This window comes from Malaya genurostris, chromosome 1 (genome assembly GCF_030247185.1).
Source record: "Malaya genurostris strain Urasoe2022 chromosome 1, Malgen_1.1, whole genome shotgun sequence".
NCBI classification, from domain to species: domain Eukaryota; kingdom Metazoa; phylum Arthropoda; class Insecta; order Diptera; family Culicidae; genus Malaya; species Malaya genurostris.
This window is the reverse complement of record NC_080570.1, coordinates 152,260,876-152,279,676: the sequence shown is the minus strand read 5'-3', so window position 1 is coordinate 152,279,676 and position 18,801 is coordinate 152,260,876. Positions and strand designations below refer to the sequence as shown.

Below are 18,801 nucleotides of genomic sequence, written 5' to 3'. Positions count from 1 at the left end.
AGAACAAATTTTTTCGGTCAATATTGAACTCAGTGTTTTTAGCACTTGAATGAGTTTAATTTGTCAGATGGAAAATTTTTTACCCAGAACACAACGAAATCAAGCATTTGAACCGGTTTGCTACGAAATTCCGTTTATGGTTTCGGGTAAAATTACGGTTATGATCGTAAGGCAAACTTCAAAACGCCGTCAGAAGAAGAAACAAAGCATCGACCGAGAGAGAGAGAGAAAACAAACACTGCATTTTACTCGAGTCTTGGTTCCGAGTTCCGTTTCTGCTCATTCAACTGAGATAGCGTAAATATAGTATATACAATATAAAACCTAACTAATTGCAGCGGAGTATGATGGATTACTTCCAACTCCCTGAACGGTAGACGGCGGCATCGAGTCTACGGCCGCAGTCTCTCTCTCTCTCTCTCTCGGTCATACCTTTGAACCAGAGCCAATATAAATTCGAGAATGATCGTACGCGGCACGTATTTTCACTTTCACTTTTCGCATTGTGTGTGTGTGCGCGCACTTTTGTTTCTTCATCTTTTTTTCATGAAGCAATTTTTGGTATAAACCGTCTGAACCATGAGTACAAGCGACTCCACGAAAAGGCCAGACAGAAGAGGTAAATGTCAATATTGACTAGCGCCGTTATCATCTCCACTTCACGACCTCATCGTTCGGAGTTGTTTTGACAGCAGAACGGTTAGTAAATCATTTACAGATTTGACACAGTGTCGATTCCACGTGGAAATCAGCCACACAGAGCCCACATTCACCGAAAATTCCCGAACCATATTAGCAAATTAAATCCCTTTCACCACCCGGCACTTCACGTTTGTGTTAGATAACGGTCGACTGCCGTCGCCCTAGGCCGAACGAGAGTTGGACCATCAAGTGTCAATTTACGATACTTATTAATATTTTGACAGCACCCAGCAAGCTTGGTGAAGTGGGTCTATTTATGACACGACCATCAAACGACGGTCGGCCCAACGGGGTAAAGCGTGTGGAACTACAAAATGCAGCTGTCGGACCAGAAAGCAGTTGTTGGCGGTGAATTCAGTAATAAACTGTGAGAAAATTTTACGCCGCCCAAGATACAACAAAAGCAGTGGTCTGATAAACAAAATAGCAACAATTCGGACGTTCTCACATTATGTACTTCAGTTTACCTGGAATGACCCATTGTTAACATTAAGCCTTGTAGGTACGAATGAAAATGGAGGTAGCTAAGCTGCCAGTAAGTCATCAAATAAGACAAAAATGAAATCGGATCTTACCTCTATTTTACCCTGAGTAAGACAATAGAATGTTATCATTTTGAAAGTATGCTTACCCACCAAAAACAGCTCCTGCTTTCGTATCTTCAATTTCATAGAAAAAAGCATCTTTGGTTGTTTGTGACTTTCGAAAATAAACGAGAATCGGAAACCTATCCGTCCAATCAGGTTTAGGTTTGGCATTCGTATTAGAGATGTATTCAAATTAGAATGAACACATAAACAAAGCACTGATAGCTGTCAAAGGTAGTTCATTTTAATGATATTATGTCATTTTCATGCAAAACCCAACTCAATGCGTGCTCGAAACATACAGAGATACATTTGATGACAACTCGGAAACCGCAAAATAAATTTCGGAAATGCTCGCCAGCCTACTCCATAGGATGGTCGTTAGGTCCTTCAGAAGAAACCCATGTTCGATCATCCAAACAGAATACCTCAAAAACCTACTGATCAAGTTCGGTAGCTGAGTGTTCACTCATGCAAACTGAAACCAACATAAGACCGACTTTGGACAGCTTCCCGGGCCTAAATTTCACAAGACGAAAGCTAGAGAAAGTGTCCCCATTTAGGTTCAAATTTGTTGTGGTTTAAATCGTACGTAAATATATGATCTGAGCAGGGATTTGCAGCTGCGTTCAGACGGCAAAGATTTTCATCATAGACAGAACGACACAGCTGAAGGTTTATGATATCTCCAGCGAAATCTAGTTACAGCAGTTTCGGTGACAATTTACCAGATTAATGAATGAATAAATGTTTATCTATTCTTGATTTTAACCCTTTCGGTCTTTCGCCGAGGTAATTTGGGCCGCATCTAGCGAGTTGTCGGTAAAACCGGAAAGTATCAACGGAGTTCAATTTGTTCCATAAACTCTCAAACTACTTAGAAACAGTTTTCAAATTCGAATTAGACACATATGATGTTGTTCCATTATTAGGTGCATTCCATTTAAAACTGACCTACACAAAAAAAAACAAATAAGACAATAAACGTTCAGGTTTAGAACGTCAATAACTCAGCCATTTCATGAGACGTCTTCCTCACATTCTTTTTAAGCAGGTTTTATTCGAAGTCTGTTCCACAAAATAGAAGGCAGTCGCTTAATCACCTTAGTGATGCTTGGAGCTCCGAAGAGAGCGATTGTTTATCGAAATAAGTGTCTCGTATGCGAAACGCTTGGAGGCTGTCTTTCTAAAAAAAATCCAGTTCCAAGGCCCAGTATACAGATTAAGAATTTAAGTTCAGAATTCAGTTCCAGAATCCAAGTTCAGAATTCAGTTCCCGACTTAGAATCCAACAGCAGAACACAGAAATGTGTTTCCGAGGAAAATTCGATCAACATTGTTAAACTTCGAAATGATTTTGTTCGACGAATTTACTATAACCAGTCAACTTATCGCAGAGAACTTTTGTCTAACGTTGAAAAGGTAAATCGTCATTTTGCGGTTTAAACCAGAGGCAACTTGTTCTCGTAAATACGGATTTCTCTTACTATGAGGCGCCTATTCAAAACTTACCCTCTGAGAGAGTGATAAGTTTTTTATCGTGAATGTCTTTTGATGAATTTTACATACCATCGGGAATAAGATCATCAATTTATGATAACATTTTTACATAATTACAAATAATTCAAAATTAGTTTCTCTAAATGTTTGGTATCATGACGCCTCTCTCGTACCTGGGTAGGTATAAAAGGTTAACAATGAGTAGGAAGTAAAGCAAGTGCATGCCGAAACTGCAAATCGTATCGAATTTCAATCTTAACGTGTGACAATCGATTGAACTTTCCATGAGATGTCGAAGTAAGTTCAACTTTAGAGTTTTTCGTCATAATTTATGGTACTTCCAGAGCCGGTATTCAGGAGCTAGTATAGCCCAAAATGATTCGAATGGCCATAAATTATTACGCCAAACAATTTACATCTTCTATATCGGTATGCATTTTATAAACTCATCATCTGTAACTCCAGAATCGGATAAAATTCACCTAGGAGTGTGTAGACATTTTTAAGAAATTGTAGTGCAAATTAAAATTTGGGGATACATTCCGAATCCAAAAACGAATACCGCTCAAACTGAAATAAATTTATTTGGTAATCGACTATCCTAATCTGCAAACCCGATAAACCTGATTAATTTATGTGCAATGGACATTTTTATACTAATCACCCTGTATCTTCTAAACCAGAAGTCGGATCTGACTAGAAAGTAAGATGTTTTATAGGATTTTAAGACCTCTCATTTGAATCATAGATGATTCTTAGATTTCATTTGAATCTTACATCGGTTCAGCCATCTACGAGAAAAATTAATTGCATTATTTTAATTTCGTTTCACATATCATCCTGTGGTTCCGCAATCAGAAGTCGGATCCAAACGTTATTCAGGAACCTTGTTTGGGAGTATACTACTTTTCATATGAATCTGAGTTTGTAGAAAACGGTTTAGCCATCTCCGAGAAAATTTAGTGAAATTATTTGTCACACACGCATTTGCTGATCTCGACGAGCTGAGTCGTATGGTATATGGAAGTCATGTTCTTTCAGCATTTATTGCTGTAAGTAGTTTAAATCAATATAATTATGGAATTATTTCCAACTCGATAATGCTGATATCATCTGGTTTACATATGCCATATTCGAAAGATTATGTTGCCAAAAACTAACCGTGCTAAAATTGGTCCGAGGCAAATTGTCATGAAAAAGGATGATGTACACAGTCTTTTTGGTACTTAGAAACAATTATATGTAACAGTATAAAAAATCGTGTTTCACGTTGCTCCCAAGCATTGCTTTTTCATACAGCGCTCAAAACTCCTACTGCTGGAATAGGGAGAAAAGTCGCTTACACAAAAATATTTTAACAATCTATGGCTTGTTGGATAGGTATTACCGAGCGAAATCTAAGTCTAAAAACATATTCTGCTTTCAAGGTCAAATGAGACAGATACTGTCAAAAAACTAAAAATTTTGACATAAAACTTCGTGTAACTCAAAAAGTGAACATCCTATCTCAAAACCATTCAATAGCGTTCTGGGTGACGGGAAGACCTTTCATTTGCGACTAGTTTGATCAAAATCGGTCCAGCCATCTCTGAGATCTCGACCTCTTAGTTGACAACACACATACAGACACACACACATACACACACAGCCATTTGCTCAGTTCGTCGAGCTGAATCGATTGGTATATGACATTCGGCCCTCCGGGCCTCGGAAAATTTTTCGAAAGTTTGAGCGAATTCTATACCTTTTTTTATATATATAAAATAAGGTAAAAAAACTATAAAAATTGCTACTTTGCAAATCAAAGATAAGAACCATCAGTTTAGTGTACATCTAGAATAATTTGCTGTATAGCCCTTTTCGCAGTGTGAAATTCGCACTAAATGAGTTCGAATAAAGCCAGCATTTGACTGCTTCGCGTTCGAGAGAATTTCACAATAATGGCCCTTCTGAATGTCAGAAATAAATTTGGTATGTACAGCAGTTCTACTGCGGAACTTTCGCAGAGCCAGTTTTTCTTTAAACACGCTCAACAAACCCCAAATCGGAGAACCCAAAATAATCCTTAAAAAAAACTAGTTCTACTACTATCAAAATCAATAACTCTGTTCCTGCAAGAACCCAAAATCAATCCCAAAGCACTAATTGATATTTTCAAAATCAATCCCAAAGATATTAATATTGAATCTCCTATTGAATCTCGATATAGTACGTCTCTGTGTCTCCATAAAACACTTAGAATGTTCATTATTCATTAACACATTATTTTTCGATGCAAATCAGAGACTATTATTTCCAATAATATTGATCAACAGAAACATTGCATTCAAGCAAATAGGTTGGAGTTATTATAATCTGCGGTAGCAAGAATTTTCTAAAAGTTTCAGAAGATTGCTGGAAAATACGTAAAATATTATAAACATTACACTTCAAAATTCACTCGCTAAGATCAGAATTTAGTTCCCGAGTTCTGAACAAGAATTCAGTTCCAATAATTCCGATCTAGAGTTCAGTTTCAAAATTCACATCCAGAATACAGTTCCCGATACAGATTCTATCTCAACAGTCCTGGAATGGGCATCCAAGGAAAGCTCTATCCACATTGTGAAACTTCGAAATGTTTCTGTTCCATGAATTAACTAGAACCAGTAAACTTATTCCAATGAGCAGTATTTCGTTGAAATAGGCTAATCGGTGACCAGAGGTAATTGTTTTCTACAATACTTAGCAACAGAAGCATTGCATTCAACCAAAACTCGAATTGTTAAGAGTACTGTAATAGTTGAAAGAAAAAGAATCTGTCACGTGCACTTAGGACCCAATCTAATGATTATAATGTCCGATACAATAATTATCTGGAAAGAACTTTTCGGGTGTTTCGGTAGTTGTTAAATAAAACATGTTGTTAGCTTGAAGTCCAATCGAAGAAGAGACCAGCTCTTTCTCAGACCATACTTTTATCTTTTATTCTCAGGTAGTCATTGTCATTAACACACTAATTGAACGTTACGTAAAATCTAGATAAATATTTTATAGTGAAGCGCAGTTACGCTGAAAGAATTTTATATTCAGAACGCTGATACAACAGCTCTTCCCCCTTAAGGAGATATTACAAAATTCACAATCTGAATACATTTAACCATTATAATCATTGAACTAAGAATTCACAATTACATCTAATGAATTATTTCCATTTTGATTCCTGCTTCGGTGAGTACACCTTCCTATTTGTCTCCCTTATGGCTGTCCCAATGAACTCCGAAACATCGTTGGCGTTTTGTACAGTCACAGACAGTTTCTGTGTCAATGGTGAAAGCATCCACCCTCCGTTCAGTCGGCCCCACATACTAGTTAATCTATTAGTTGTTCGAAGAACCATCACCACACTCCTTTCCTCAAGAGTTGGGTAATATCTCTTCACTTCTATGTCACCAATATTTGTGACAATCGTTGAACGAAGCCTTGAAAAATAAAAGATCCAACCAAGCAAACAAATATTCAATTGAAATTAAATTGGAATTGTCCTTAGCCAGTTAGCTGCAATGCTTTGTCATATTCCGAAAAAGCTCGGCAATACTCATCAAAAGAAATCCACTGTTTACACTAACAAAAAGACGCCACTGAACAAAATGGCGTTCTACATACAAAAAAATCGTCACTTTGGCTTTGTCGCTGAATGCTGGTTGATTCCTTTCCTTTGTCGAACAATTGAGATCACCAACACTCACCAACTTCCTGATCGGAACTTTTCCCGCTAGCAATGGAAAGAAAAATTCAGCTAAAGTTTCTGACGCCACAATAAAAATGATCGAAACAATGAAACACTTCCAGTTCGAACAACGATTCGCACACTTATTAACTTTCTGGCTGGAACCTTTTCCGTTCCCAAATACACAGCCACTGCCGTTGAAAACGAGAAATCAATCTTCTGACGCCTTTATGGCCATCACTATTCCTCACACGTCGAAAACCTTTACTCGCAGCTCACAAACTTTCACGCGCTATAAAAAAAAACACTTTTTCTCGTCGCCACTTATAATGTCCGATACAATAATTATCTGGAAAGAACTTTTCGGGTGTTTCGGTAGTTGTTAAATAAAACATGTTGTTAGCTTGAAGTCCAATCGAAGAAGAGACCAGCTCTTTCTCAGGTCATACTTTTATCTTTTATTCTCAGGTAGTCATTGTCATTAACACACTAATTGAACGTTACGTAAAATCTAGATAAATATTTTATAGTGAAACGCAGTTACGCTGAAAGAATTTTATATTCAGAACGCTGATACAACAATGATCTTCATCGAGAAATGCTTAGAACGACAATCAATCAAATGGAAGTCCAATAACAATTAGTTATTGGTAAAATAATAATAGATAAGCTTAATAAAACAAATAAGCTAGTGACAAGAATTAGCAATCTAGCGGTAAATCAATCTAAACAGTGGACTTACTCAAACAAATGAACTGATCTAATCCGAAATATGCCTTTCTCATTCCGCACAATAGCTCCTAGTTTTTGGTCGTGAATGTGATTTACTTGTCAATGAGGCGCCTTTTCAAAATTCACCCTGTACAAGAATGGATAGAACTTAAACGTGATTTTTTTTTGTATTTAACCCAACAACATAATTTTTTCTTCATGCTATCAGAAATATGATTAGCAATTTATAATGAAATTTTCAGTAGTATAAAATAATCACAAATAACTCAAAATTATAGTTTTCTAAAATGTTTGGTTTCAATGAGTATCAAAAAGAAAAACTAATGACGCTTGTTTGCCTTTTGTCGTGAATACGACTTACTGTACTATGGGGCGCCTTTTCAAAATATACCCTCTAGGAGAGTGGTAAGTTTTTAATCGTGAATATATCTTGTTATACTTAACGCAACAACATAATTTTGTCTCCATGCTTTCAGAAATATAATCAGGAATTTGTGATTAAATTTTCAACAGTGTAAAATAACCATAAATAACTCAAAACCTATGTTTTCTCAAACTTATGGAAACAACGAGGAAAACTCATTACGTTTGCTTGCCTTTTTCTCACCAGGACGACGGTTTTGAGGTAGTCAGGCACATCTCAGTTCAAAATTTAGATCTGGTTTCTGAAACTAAATATTAGGGCTGAACACCGAACCTTGATTTAAAAACTGAATTCAAAACCAGAGTTTAATTCCTGAATTAAGTTTCAGAATTTAATTCATCAATTCATTTCCAGAATTCAGAACCTACATGTTGGATCAAAATTTTTTTTTTTTTTTTTTTTTTTTTTTTTTTTTTTAAATAACTATTTATTGGAATATGAGTTAAAATTAAATTATTAAGATTTAAATTGGGTGTTCAGCCACAAGTGGTGACTTTTCAGCCCTGTTATATATATATGATTTGGTTATTACCATGAAGACATCATTTGCTTCCGCAATTCTGAGATTTTTGTGTAGGGAAAATTCTAAACCTACTTGTATTGTGTAATGGGGAAAAGGAACTTATATACTAACTTACTAACTAATACAGAGAGCGAATCGATTCAATTGAAGATTGCATCGATTTTTGTCGGAATTTGCTTATAATATTATGTGACATTACATCTAATGGTTCTATATTTGTGAGTCTGTGTAACTCATTTGTACTAAACCAGGGAGGACGCTTCAGAATCATTTTCAGAATTTTATTCTGAATCCTTTGAAGCGTTTTCTTCCTGGTGGAACAACAGCTTGACCAAATTGGTACCGCATAAAGCATGGCTGGTCTGAAAATTTGTTTATAAATTAACAATTTGTTTTTTAGACAGAGCTTAGAATTTCTGTTTATAAGAGGATATAAACATTTAATATATTTATTACACTTTGCCTGGATTCCTTCAATGTGATCCTTGAAAGTGAGTTTTTTGTCATACGTTAAACCTAAGTATTTAGCTTGATCAGACCATGTCAATTCCAAGCCATTCAATTTGAGAATGTGATTATTGTTTGGTTTAAGAAAAGAAGCTCTTGGCTTGTGAGGAAAGATAATTAATTGCGTTTTTGCTGCATTTGGTTTAATTTTCCATTTTGACAGATAATCACTGAAAATATTTAAACTTCTTTGTAGGCGACTGCAGATCACTCTTAGATTTCTACCTGTGGCTAACAGACTTGTGTCGTCACAGAATAGCGATTTCTGACAACCAACGGGTAGATTTGGAAGATCAGAAGTGAAAATATTATACAAGATTGGAGCTACACTCGAACCCTGCGGAACACCGGCTCGTACGGGTAGCAATTCAGATTTACAATTCTGATAGCTAACCTGAAGAGTACGATCAGTTAAATAATTTTGAATCATTTTGATCAAATAAATAGGAAACTGGAAATCAGACATTTTTGCTATTAAACCTTTGTGCCAAACACTGTCGAATGCTTTTTCTATGTCTAGAAGAGCAACTCCAGTGGATAACCCAGAAGATTTATTTGATTTTATCATGTTCGTTACTCTGACAAGTTGATGAGTAGTTGAATGTTCATGACGAAATCCAAACTGCTCTGGTAAAAAAATTGAATTCTCATTTATATGAGTCATCATTCTTAACAAGATAATTTTTTCAAAAAGTTTACTGATAGAAGAAAGTAAGCTAATTGGGCGATAACTTGATGTTTCTGCTGGGTTTTTATCAGGTTTTAGGATAGGAATTACTTTAGCGTTTTTCCATCTTTTTGGGAAGTAAGCTAATGAAAAACACTTGTTGAAAATTTTAACCAGGAGTCTCAAGGCAACATCGGGAAGATTTTTAATAAGAATATTAAAAATTCCATCATTACCAGGAGCCTTCATGTTTTTAAGTTTTCTAATAATTGATTTAATTTCATCAAAATTCGTCTCAATAATGTCATCGTGTGATAACACTTGGGTTGAAATATGATCATATTTCAGTGAGACTTCATTTTCAATAGGACTCACAACGTTCAAATTAAAATTGTGGACACTCTCGAACTGCTGAGCAAGTTTTTGAGCTTTTTCGCCATTTGTAAGAAGTATTTGATTTCCTTCCTTGAGAGCAGGAATAGGTTTCTGAGGTTTCTTAAGAACCTTAGAAAGTTTCCAGAAAGGTTTAGAATATGGTTTAATTTGTTCAACTTCTTTAGCGAAATTTTCATTTCGCAAAAGAGTAAATCTATGTTTAATTTCTTTTTGTAAATCCTTAACTATGTTTTTCATAGCAGGATCACGAGAACGTTGATATTGTCGTCGACGAACATTCTTCAACCGAATGAGCAGTTGAAGATTGTCATCGATGATAGGAGAATTTAATTTAGTTTGAGCTTTGGGAACTGAAAGATTTCTAGCTTCGATAATATAATGATTCAAATTATCAATTGCTGTGTCGATATCCGCAGAATTTTCTAAAATAGTTTCATGATCCACTTGATTTTCAATGTGAGATCTGTAATCCAACCAATTTGCTCTATGATAGTTGAAAATAGAACTAATTGGATTAATTATAGCTTCGTTGGAAAGTCTGAATGTTACAGGAAGATGATCTGAGTCAAAATCAGCATGAGTAATCGGTTCACTACAAATGTGACTTTGATCTGTTAGAACCAGATCAATTGTAGACGGGTTTTTCACGGAAGAGAAACAAGTAGGATTACTGGGATGAAGAACTGTAAAGTAACCAGCTGAGAGTTGATTATGAAGTATTTTACCATTACTGTTATTTTGCCTACAATTCCACTGGACATGCTTAGCATTTAAGTCCCCTATTACGAAAAATTTCGATCGATATCTTGTAAGTTTTTGCAAATCGCCTTTAAAGAAATTTAATTGTTCGCCGGTGCATTGGAATGGCAAATATGCTCCAGCGATGAAATAAATTCCATGAATGGTTTCAACTTCGATTCCCAAGCTTTCAATAACTTTAGTATTGAAAGAAGGTAAAATTCGATGTTTAATTTGCCGTTGGACAAAAATGGCAACTCCACCACCAATTCCAGTAAACCTGTCAAATCGATGAACCACATAATGTGGATTACTTTTCAATTTTACATTTGGTTTAAGAAAAGTTTCTGTCACAATGGCAATATGAATTTTGTGAACTTTGAGAAAATTATAAAATTCATCTTCACTCGATTTCAAAGATCGAGCATTCCAATTTAAAATATTCAAATAATTATTTAACATCACTGTTAAATTTTAAATTCATTATAATATTATTTGCAAATTTCCATCCGATTTGAAATGCTTCAAAAAGTGATGAAGTCGAATTCATTTGGATGATCATTTGAAAAAGTTGATCTTGTAGGTAGATCATTTTATTTTCAGTTATATCGCCTAAATCGACTTCATTTAAAGAAGCGAATGGCATTGAAGGAATATTTGTAGGTAGACTGCCATTAGAAGAAAATGATTTGGCCGGTCTACCTATTAATAAATTGTTTTCGTTAGAAGAAGAACTGCAAGGCGGTCCTGTGTTTTGATTATTTACATTAGAAGAAATAGGAGATAGATTTCTACCTAATATACCAGCATAACTGACATTAGAAGAAGATGATGACGAGGTCGATCTACCTGTCAATAAATTGTTTTCGTTAGAAGACGAATTGGCAGGTGCCTTAGAAGAATTTTCAGGTATGTTCTGTAAATTTAAGGTCGTTGATTTGACTTGTTGTCTAAGCGAACGAGCGTTTAAAATTTTTTCCCTGACAGGACATTTCAAATAATTGGATTTATGATTTCCATTGCAATTTGAACATGAAAATTTATCAGTGGTTTCATTCATTGGACAAGCGTCTTTCGAATGCGATTTACCACAATTCAAACACCGTATATCCATATGACAATTTTTGGTTCCATGACCGAAGCCTTGGCAACGACGACATTGCGTTAAGTTTGCAATACGATTATGCCGTTTATAATGTTCCCAATGAATTTTAATGTGGGAAATGAAACGTACTTTTTCTAAAGTTTTCAAATTGTTTACATCACTTCGATTGAAGTGTATTAGGTAAAGTTCATGGGAAATTCCAGAGCGTGGTTTAGAAGTACCATTCGCTCTTTTTTTCATAAGTATTACTTGGGAAGGGGCAAAACCAAGCAATTCTTTTAGTTCATTTTTAATTTCATCAATACTTTGATCATTTGATAATCCTTTCAAGACAGCCTTGAAGGGTCTGTCTGATTTTATATCATATGAATAAAATTTATGAAGTTTTTCGGACAAATATCGAATAAGACGTTCGTAATCTTCCAATCCATCCACCAAGACTCGACATTCTCATCTTCGTCCGATTTGAAATGAGACTTTTACTTCCGGGAGAAAAGTAGAAAGCTCAGTACGGAATGCTTTGAAGTCGGAAATCATCACCGTCACTGGTGGCATAGATTGATGTTTCTTCCCAGAACGACAAGCGTCCATTTTGGGAATTTTTGAAGAATTTTCTTCTATGTCGCTACAATCGGATTCAGGAAGAATCTCGTAAATATTGTTAGACGGCATAGGATCAACGGAAGGGAAATCCGTCCGTTGTCTTTTATTTTTACATTCAGATTCTATAAGATCATGAATGTTATTAGAAAAATGTTGAATAACGGATTGTGATTTATTCCGTATTGAATTATTTTTAGCCTTAGGCTTGTTGCCTTTCCGGTTGGACGCAGGCATTTTTGAAATTAATGAAATTTTAAATTAAATTAACTAGGCTAAATTAGTCTTCGATTAGACTCCTAGCTAGCCTTAAAAAAGGCTGATTAATTTCTTAGTCACTCTAATATCACTCTTTGTATCACTTAGTCACTCTAATATCACTCTTTGTATCACTTAGTCACTTAGTTAGTGATTCAGGTAGCCTTGAAAAAGACTGAAGCCTTGAATCAATGAAACTCTAGGTAGCCAGAAAAAAAATTCCAGGAGCCAAGAGCTATACGCGTGCGGTGCGAACGACTGTTCAACACCGACATTGGATCAAAATTGTGAACATGATTTCTGGAACTAAATTCAGTTCCTATATTAGGACTTGGAATTCAAGTTCAGAATTTAGTTCTTTAACGCAATCTGGAAAATTCTGAAAATAACTTCAGTTCCTTACTTCTAGAACTAAATTTATGACCTAAGTTTTTGATTTAGATTCCGAAAATTTGCAACTGAACTCGGAGCGTGCCCAAGATTTATATATTAGTTCTTTAATTTTAACAGTTATAAACATTGGACAAATTACGCAAAGCGGTTTTTTAGAACTATTAAAACATTTCCAAAAAAAGTAGTTTAATTCTACTAGTATCTAAATCTACAAAACTGTATTTCTTCCGTGTTATTTGATTGTATGGTAGAATATGTTTGCCGTCAATTAGTCATACTATAGTATAGATGCATTGTTAAAATTCTGGAAGCGAAGCAATGAAAGTGGCAAAATATACACTATACAATCCGGAAGTGAGAAAGAAACATGTCAGTTTTTTTTGTATTCACGTCCTCCAGTTATGTCTGTGACACTACCCATCCGCCTTTTTTTCGTGTTTGGACGACGGTTTTTGATGCAGTGGGTGACATTGCATTCTCGCGTTACCAACTGGGTAGGTATAAAATGTAAAAATTCACACGTTTTATTCATTCAAGCTTGTGTAGTTGACTTTTGATATCATATCAACTAATTATTAAAGCGGTTTTTGATATTTTCTTCCATTGAAATTATTGTCCTCTCTTATTAATTTATGGGTTAGAATAAGTGTGTCGTGAATTTGTCGTACTCTAGTATAAAATTACACAATTCAAATACAATAATTAACTCATGAAAACGATTTTAGATATTCAGTAGTGTGAAGTTTTATTCGTATTCACGTCATCCAGTTATGTTTCTGACATTACCAAACCATCTTTTTTTCCAAATTCGCACAGTCCTTACAATCTTTTTCGAATTTCCATCCAACGACTGCGGAAAAAATTTCTTTTACGTTTTTCAACAATGACTGCTTTCTTAAGATTGTAAAACTTAAACTTTTTCGAACTCGCAAATCTCACACAATTCTTTTCTAACCTCGCCAAATGCCATTTGAGTTCATACAAGGTTCAAAGTGATTTCATCATATTTTAGAGTTCCTTTGCCATCTCTCTTCAAAATAGATGACAGAAGGCGTATAGGACGTTATCACATAAAACGCGTGAAATAGTAGAAGAAAGCAGTCAAGAACGCCACAAATTTTGTTTTTGTCAACCCGCAGCCGAAATCGGCTCCGTTTGGCATCCCTGACCGGGATGAATCGTCCGCCACTTGAAACCAGAACGATTGGTGACTGTGTGCGTACTGTGGACCTTCGCACTTGACAGGTATGACTTCATACACAATTTATTCATTGAAATATGAACCGAACTTATCGAACTAAACCTTCAGCTAGGCTGTTTGTCAATCGTGTTGATTGCATTCATACGCAGCAATGAGTTATTTTAATAATACCGTCACGGTAGAAATAAATCATCCACGTTACCATGGTTGAGTCGTTAACGTTATCTTCCTCCGTGGTTGATGATATAAAAAATCCTCCTCTGCGATGATATAATCCCGATGAACGTGTTACTGGGAGCCGAACAGCCTACTACACTTAACTTGCAAGAACTTTGTGGGATGTCTCCAACAATCAACACTTTGGGTTGGGTCGCCTCTATTTTTTTTTCGATTCCTCTTAACGAGCGAATGGAAACACACACTAAATTTCACACACGAACACAACGTTTACCAATTAAATCGAAGAAAACGGCGACACTTAGTTGCTGCACAGAATAAAACACCGATATCAAGTACAGTAGAAGATAGGAATGCACTTCGAAATTAATCAAACACTGCACAAATCACACGACTATTTCGCTCGGAGCGACTGTCTGACACCTTTCGTTGACGGGTAAACACTGACAATTGCAAAGACTCCGCCGAAAAAAATAAGAAACCCCGATTGCAATCAGCAAATGCATGTATCACAAACCGAGTCGTGGATCGATTGGGGGAGAGCCCAAATGCCTCTTGCTACAAATGATCACTGCAAAACAACAAACTGAAATACAACCACTTTTGCCGTCCGAGCATTGGTTTGGTACTCGTTTCGGTCAAGTGAACACACACTGTCAGTACTGACACTCAAACTATGCTGGGTATTGCGGTGATGGCTTGTGATTTGACCAGTCGTCAAAATGCGCTTCGATAAGCGCAACTGATTAGTGTTCAATTATGATTAATAAATAGTAATCATTCGAGTCCAAAAATATTGCTAAAATAAGCTAGATATATTAAAAAAGTGGATTCGATCAAATAATTTCACAACCCTCAGTATTCAAGAAATTTTCTTTATGTTGTCATTTTTGCTGGAAAGCAACAATACTCATGAATGTTGCTCAAGCAGTGCTGCAGAAAAGCCACACAACCACTACCACCAAACGCGAGGTGGGCTGTGCTGCGATGGTGGGAATTGTTGGCACAGATTAGCTTTTAATTTTCTTATTGGAATTCTAATAGGTAATGAAAGACTATAATATTGTCAATACAAGAAGTTTTGAAATATTTATGATGATGTGGGAGAAACTCCACCGGATTAACGGATTCTCCAGAGAAGAAAATATTTAATATGTGCATTCAACTTTTCTCTGTTTTTTCCTTGAAGCGTCAGTTGCAATGTTAAGCGACCCTTACACGAGACAATATTATTGTCAATACAAGGAGTATTGACAATACTTTTGATCGTGTAATGGAAACTTAATTGGATTGACGAAAATATTGTCAAAAAATCAAAACTGCTCATCAATCCGACAAATTTTTTCTCTACAGAGAGAAACTGTTAAATATGTGCAATGACCTCTTCTCTCAATATTTTAATATTCATTTGCAATATTTAACGCGCCAAACGCTTGAATTTTTCGCAAAACTCGGACTCAAGTTATCAAACCAATTGGATTGATGGTATTGACAATACTTTGGATTGACAATAATATTGTCACGTGTAAGGGCCGCTTTAAATGCCATAAACACTGGATTTCCTTGGTAGCAGGAGATGAAGTTACCTTACCAATTGCAGCGATATTTCGACAAAGTGTTGACAATGCTTTGAATTGACAATAATATTGCCTCATGTAAGGACCGCTATCAATAGAAGACAAACATTAGAAAAGGTCCCAAGTGTAAATGACAGTTTCTCTTTCGAGTATAACATAGGATAATAACAAAAACCATCAACTTTCGATATGCACTATAGAATTTGTTGGAAATTACTGAAATTTGGCGTTATAATTGAACAAGAAAGTAAACCAAGAGAAACTGTCATTTGCACTTGGGACCTTTGCAAATGTTCATCGAGAATAGGTAAAGCTTAATGTTGAAAAAATGAATATGTAGAGATATTTAAAAAAATCGAAAAAAGCATCCATTACAAATAGGTTTTCACTTAAGATATCTATACTGTTATGTAGCTTCAATTTGTTGTTTGGAAAAATATGCATTAGTTTCCGTAAAAAGTCGCGATGAAGTGACCAATCCTTAACCTTAATCCAAAATTTCAGAAACTGCGGGGTTAAACCGGACACTTATTGGAAATTGAAAAAAACACCCATTATACGTATGTTTTTACACAAATTACACACTTAAAACCATTTCTTGAGCTCGGCATAATAAAATGCCGAAACTGATCAGCAACACGTAAATTTGCTGATTGCTCAGTAATCAATACGCATGTTTCTGAGCTTCGTTAAATGCTTTCACTGATATTTCGGTAAAATGCTTCACTTTGCCGAAATTTGGCATAATTGCTTGCTGAATTTATCAGTAAACAACAGATATGCCGACATCAGCAGAGACGTTTGCCGAGATTTCGGAATATGCGCTAGCTGTTGCCGAGATTCAGCACGACAGCTGTCATTTATTGCCGCGTTACATTTTCGCTTCGCATTGTGCGATTATTTTCTAATGAAATTCTCGAGTGAAAAAAATGGATAATCTTCGAAGAAGCGTGGAACCACTTGCAAGTAAAAATATTGAATAAATATAGTGACATGTTTCGCTTTATAAAAAGCGTCTTCATCAGAGCACTCGCGATTATAAGGGAAAAACACCCAACACGGGTCTCAAAGCGTCCTCGAGACAAAACTTTGGGGGATATGCGAAAAAATAACCCAATGCATGGAATAATTCAATAGATCAAGGTAAGTTTATTTGAACAATACCGTATATGCATCATTAAATATTGAACATTTTTGTAAGCCAAAAATCAATATATATTTTTATTTTCATATTTCCAGCTCGACTCAAGGTGGCCGCATCTGGAAACGCCGCTTTTTATTTATGCTACATGTTTTCAGGTAGGCTTTAAGCACTATTGGCAACAAATTTGTAAGCCTCCTTTAAGTGTTAATAAAATGAATTTTTTATCCTGAATGGCGTGTTTATAATGTTGAGAAAATACAAACAAAATTATTTGACTAGATTTTTAATTACTGATGATTCGGTAATTTATTTTTTCCATTTTTTCGTTTTATTGGATTGCCGAATATTCAGTGAACGTTTCACTGAGCAAACAGTAAATCTTATGCTGACGATTTCGGCAATATTTGACGTTTGTCAAATTTTAGGATACCGAGACGCTCAGTAATTTTATTTTTGCCGAGATGATTGCTGATTACTCGGCTGTGCGAATCTCGGCATTTTTTTGCCGAGACTCAGCTAAAAAATTTAAGTGTGTATCTATACGATTGTGCCGCTTCAACCTTTAGCTACAATTTCCAATTTGTGACATGGAAAAACATGCATGAATTTTTGTACCAAATCACGATGAAGTAACCAACCCAAAATCCAATATTCAGGAACCGCGGGGCTTGAACCAGAGAGTCATTATTGAAGCCTATTTGATTGTTTCGCTTCATATAATATTACAATACGTTTTACTTGAATTTATAGTACATCTAGTTTTAATAAGTGATAAGAAATATATTGTAAATAGAGATATCAATATTTACGTATGTTTCACGAATCCGTTTACAATTTCAAGTTGAAAATTATGTGTCCGGTTAAGCCCAACATTTTTTGTCCGGTTTAGCCGGTTTAGAAACAGATAATTCATTTTCCAGACAGTAATAATTTTATTTTCCACATAATCGAAAACACTCAATAGTCACTGCATTCAGCACGAAATGATCGTTTAAAATTATAATGTCATCATAATGAACAGAAATCAAATACACCAAAATATCAGCAAATTTGAAAAAAAAAACTTCCGTTAGAAACGTACACGTTTTGACAAAAACACGATTGGCGCCAAACTGAATTGAATAAACGTTATCCAGTTAACTGATTGTCTGTCACATTTGCCATAACTGAAACTATCATTTTTTGATCTGCCTTGAAAAAATTATCGAAAAATTCACGAATTCCATAATAATTGAAAGAGAAACTGTCATTTGAACAAAGGACCTGTTACTGTTAAGCAAATAAATGCCAGCTCGAACATTTTCTTCTAATTTGTTTTTCTACAGACCCAATTTCTCTGTAGACCAAATAGTTATTCGCTTTCATCTTTTCTTATCTCATACTGCGAAGAGGTAAAAGTTCGGCGTACAGGCCCATAACCAGAGATGGCATTTCACCAGAGTTATACACGCTAGAGTCAGATTTTTGCCACACCGAGGATGCAAAAAACGAATCACCGCACAAAGAGGAAAGCGCACTTCTTCTCAGTGTCGAATAGACAGCATTTGAGTGTGTGCTTGTGGTTAAAACAGCTGGCGCGAGTGAAACACATTCTCTTCGCATGAATCGCTCACACGCGCTCTCGTCTAAATACACCCAAGTGACCACTGGCGCGTGATGGTGAGCGAACACTTCTGTGAACTTCAATTAATAGAGAGTAGATCTGGCCTTGCTATGAAAAATTTGCAAGGAAAACCGAAAATTTTACGATAAATTGTTTTATTTTGCTGATTTTGCGTGTCCACGCTTCATCTACGAAAACCATACAGCAGAGTGCTCACCGGCGTGTACACCTCTGTGAAAGTATCTGCATCCACCTCAG

At 35.6% G+C, this 18,801-nt stretch overlaps 1 protein-coding gene across 19 annotated transcripts in view; it reads right to left on the bottom strand.

The window, feature by feature from the left end:
- LOC131426206 (tropomodulin) overlaps positions 1 to 18,801 on the bottom strand; it is a 147,466-nt gene that overhangs the window by 69,332 nt on the left and 59,333 nt on the right. Inside the window, exon 1 of one of the 19 annotated variants that reach the window (XM_058588775.1) lies at positions 14,245 to 14,815. The exons of the other annotated variants lie outside the window; for them this stretch is intronic. Within the exon in view, the coding sequence (XP_058444758.1) occupies positions 14,245 to 14,247 (3 nt within the window). The 5' untranslated portion in view covers positions 14,248 to 14,815. Of the gene's footprint in view, positions 1 to 14,244; positions 14,816 to 18,801 lie in introns of those variants that run through there. 19 annotated transcript variants of the gene reach the window in all.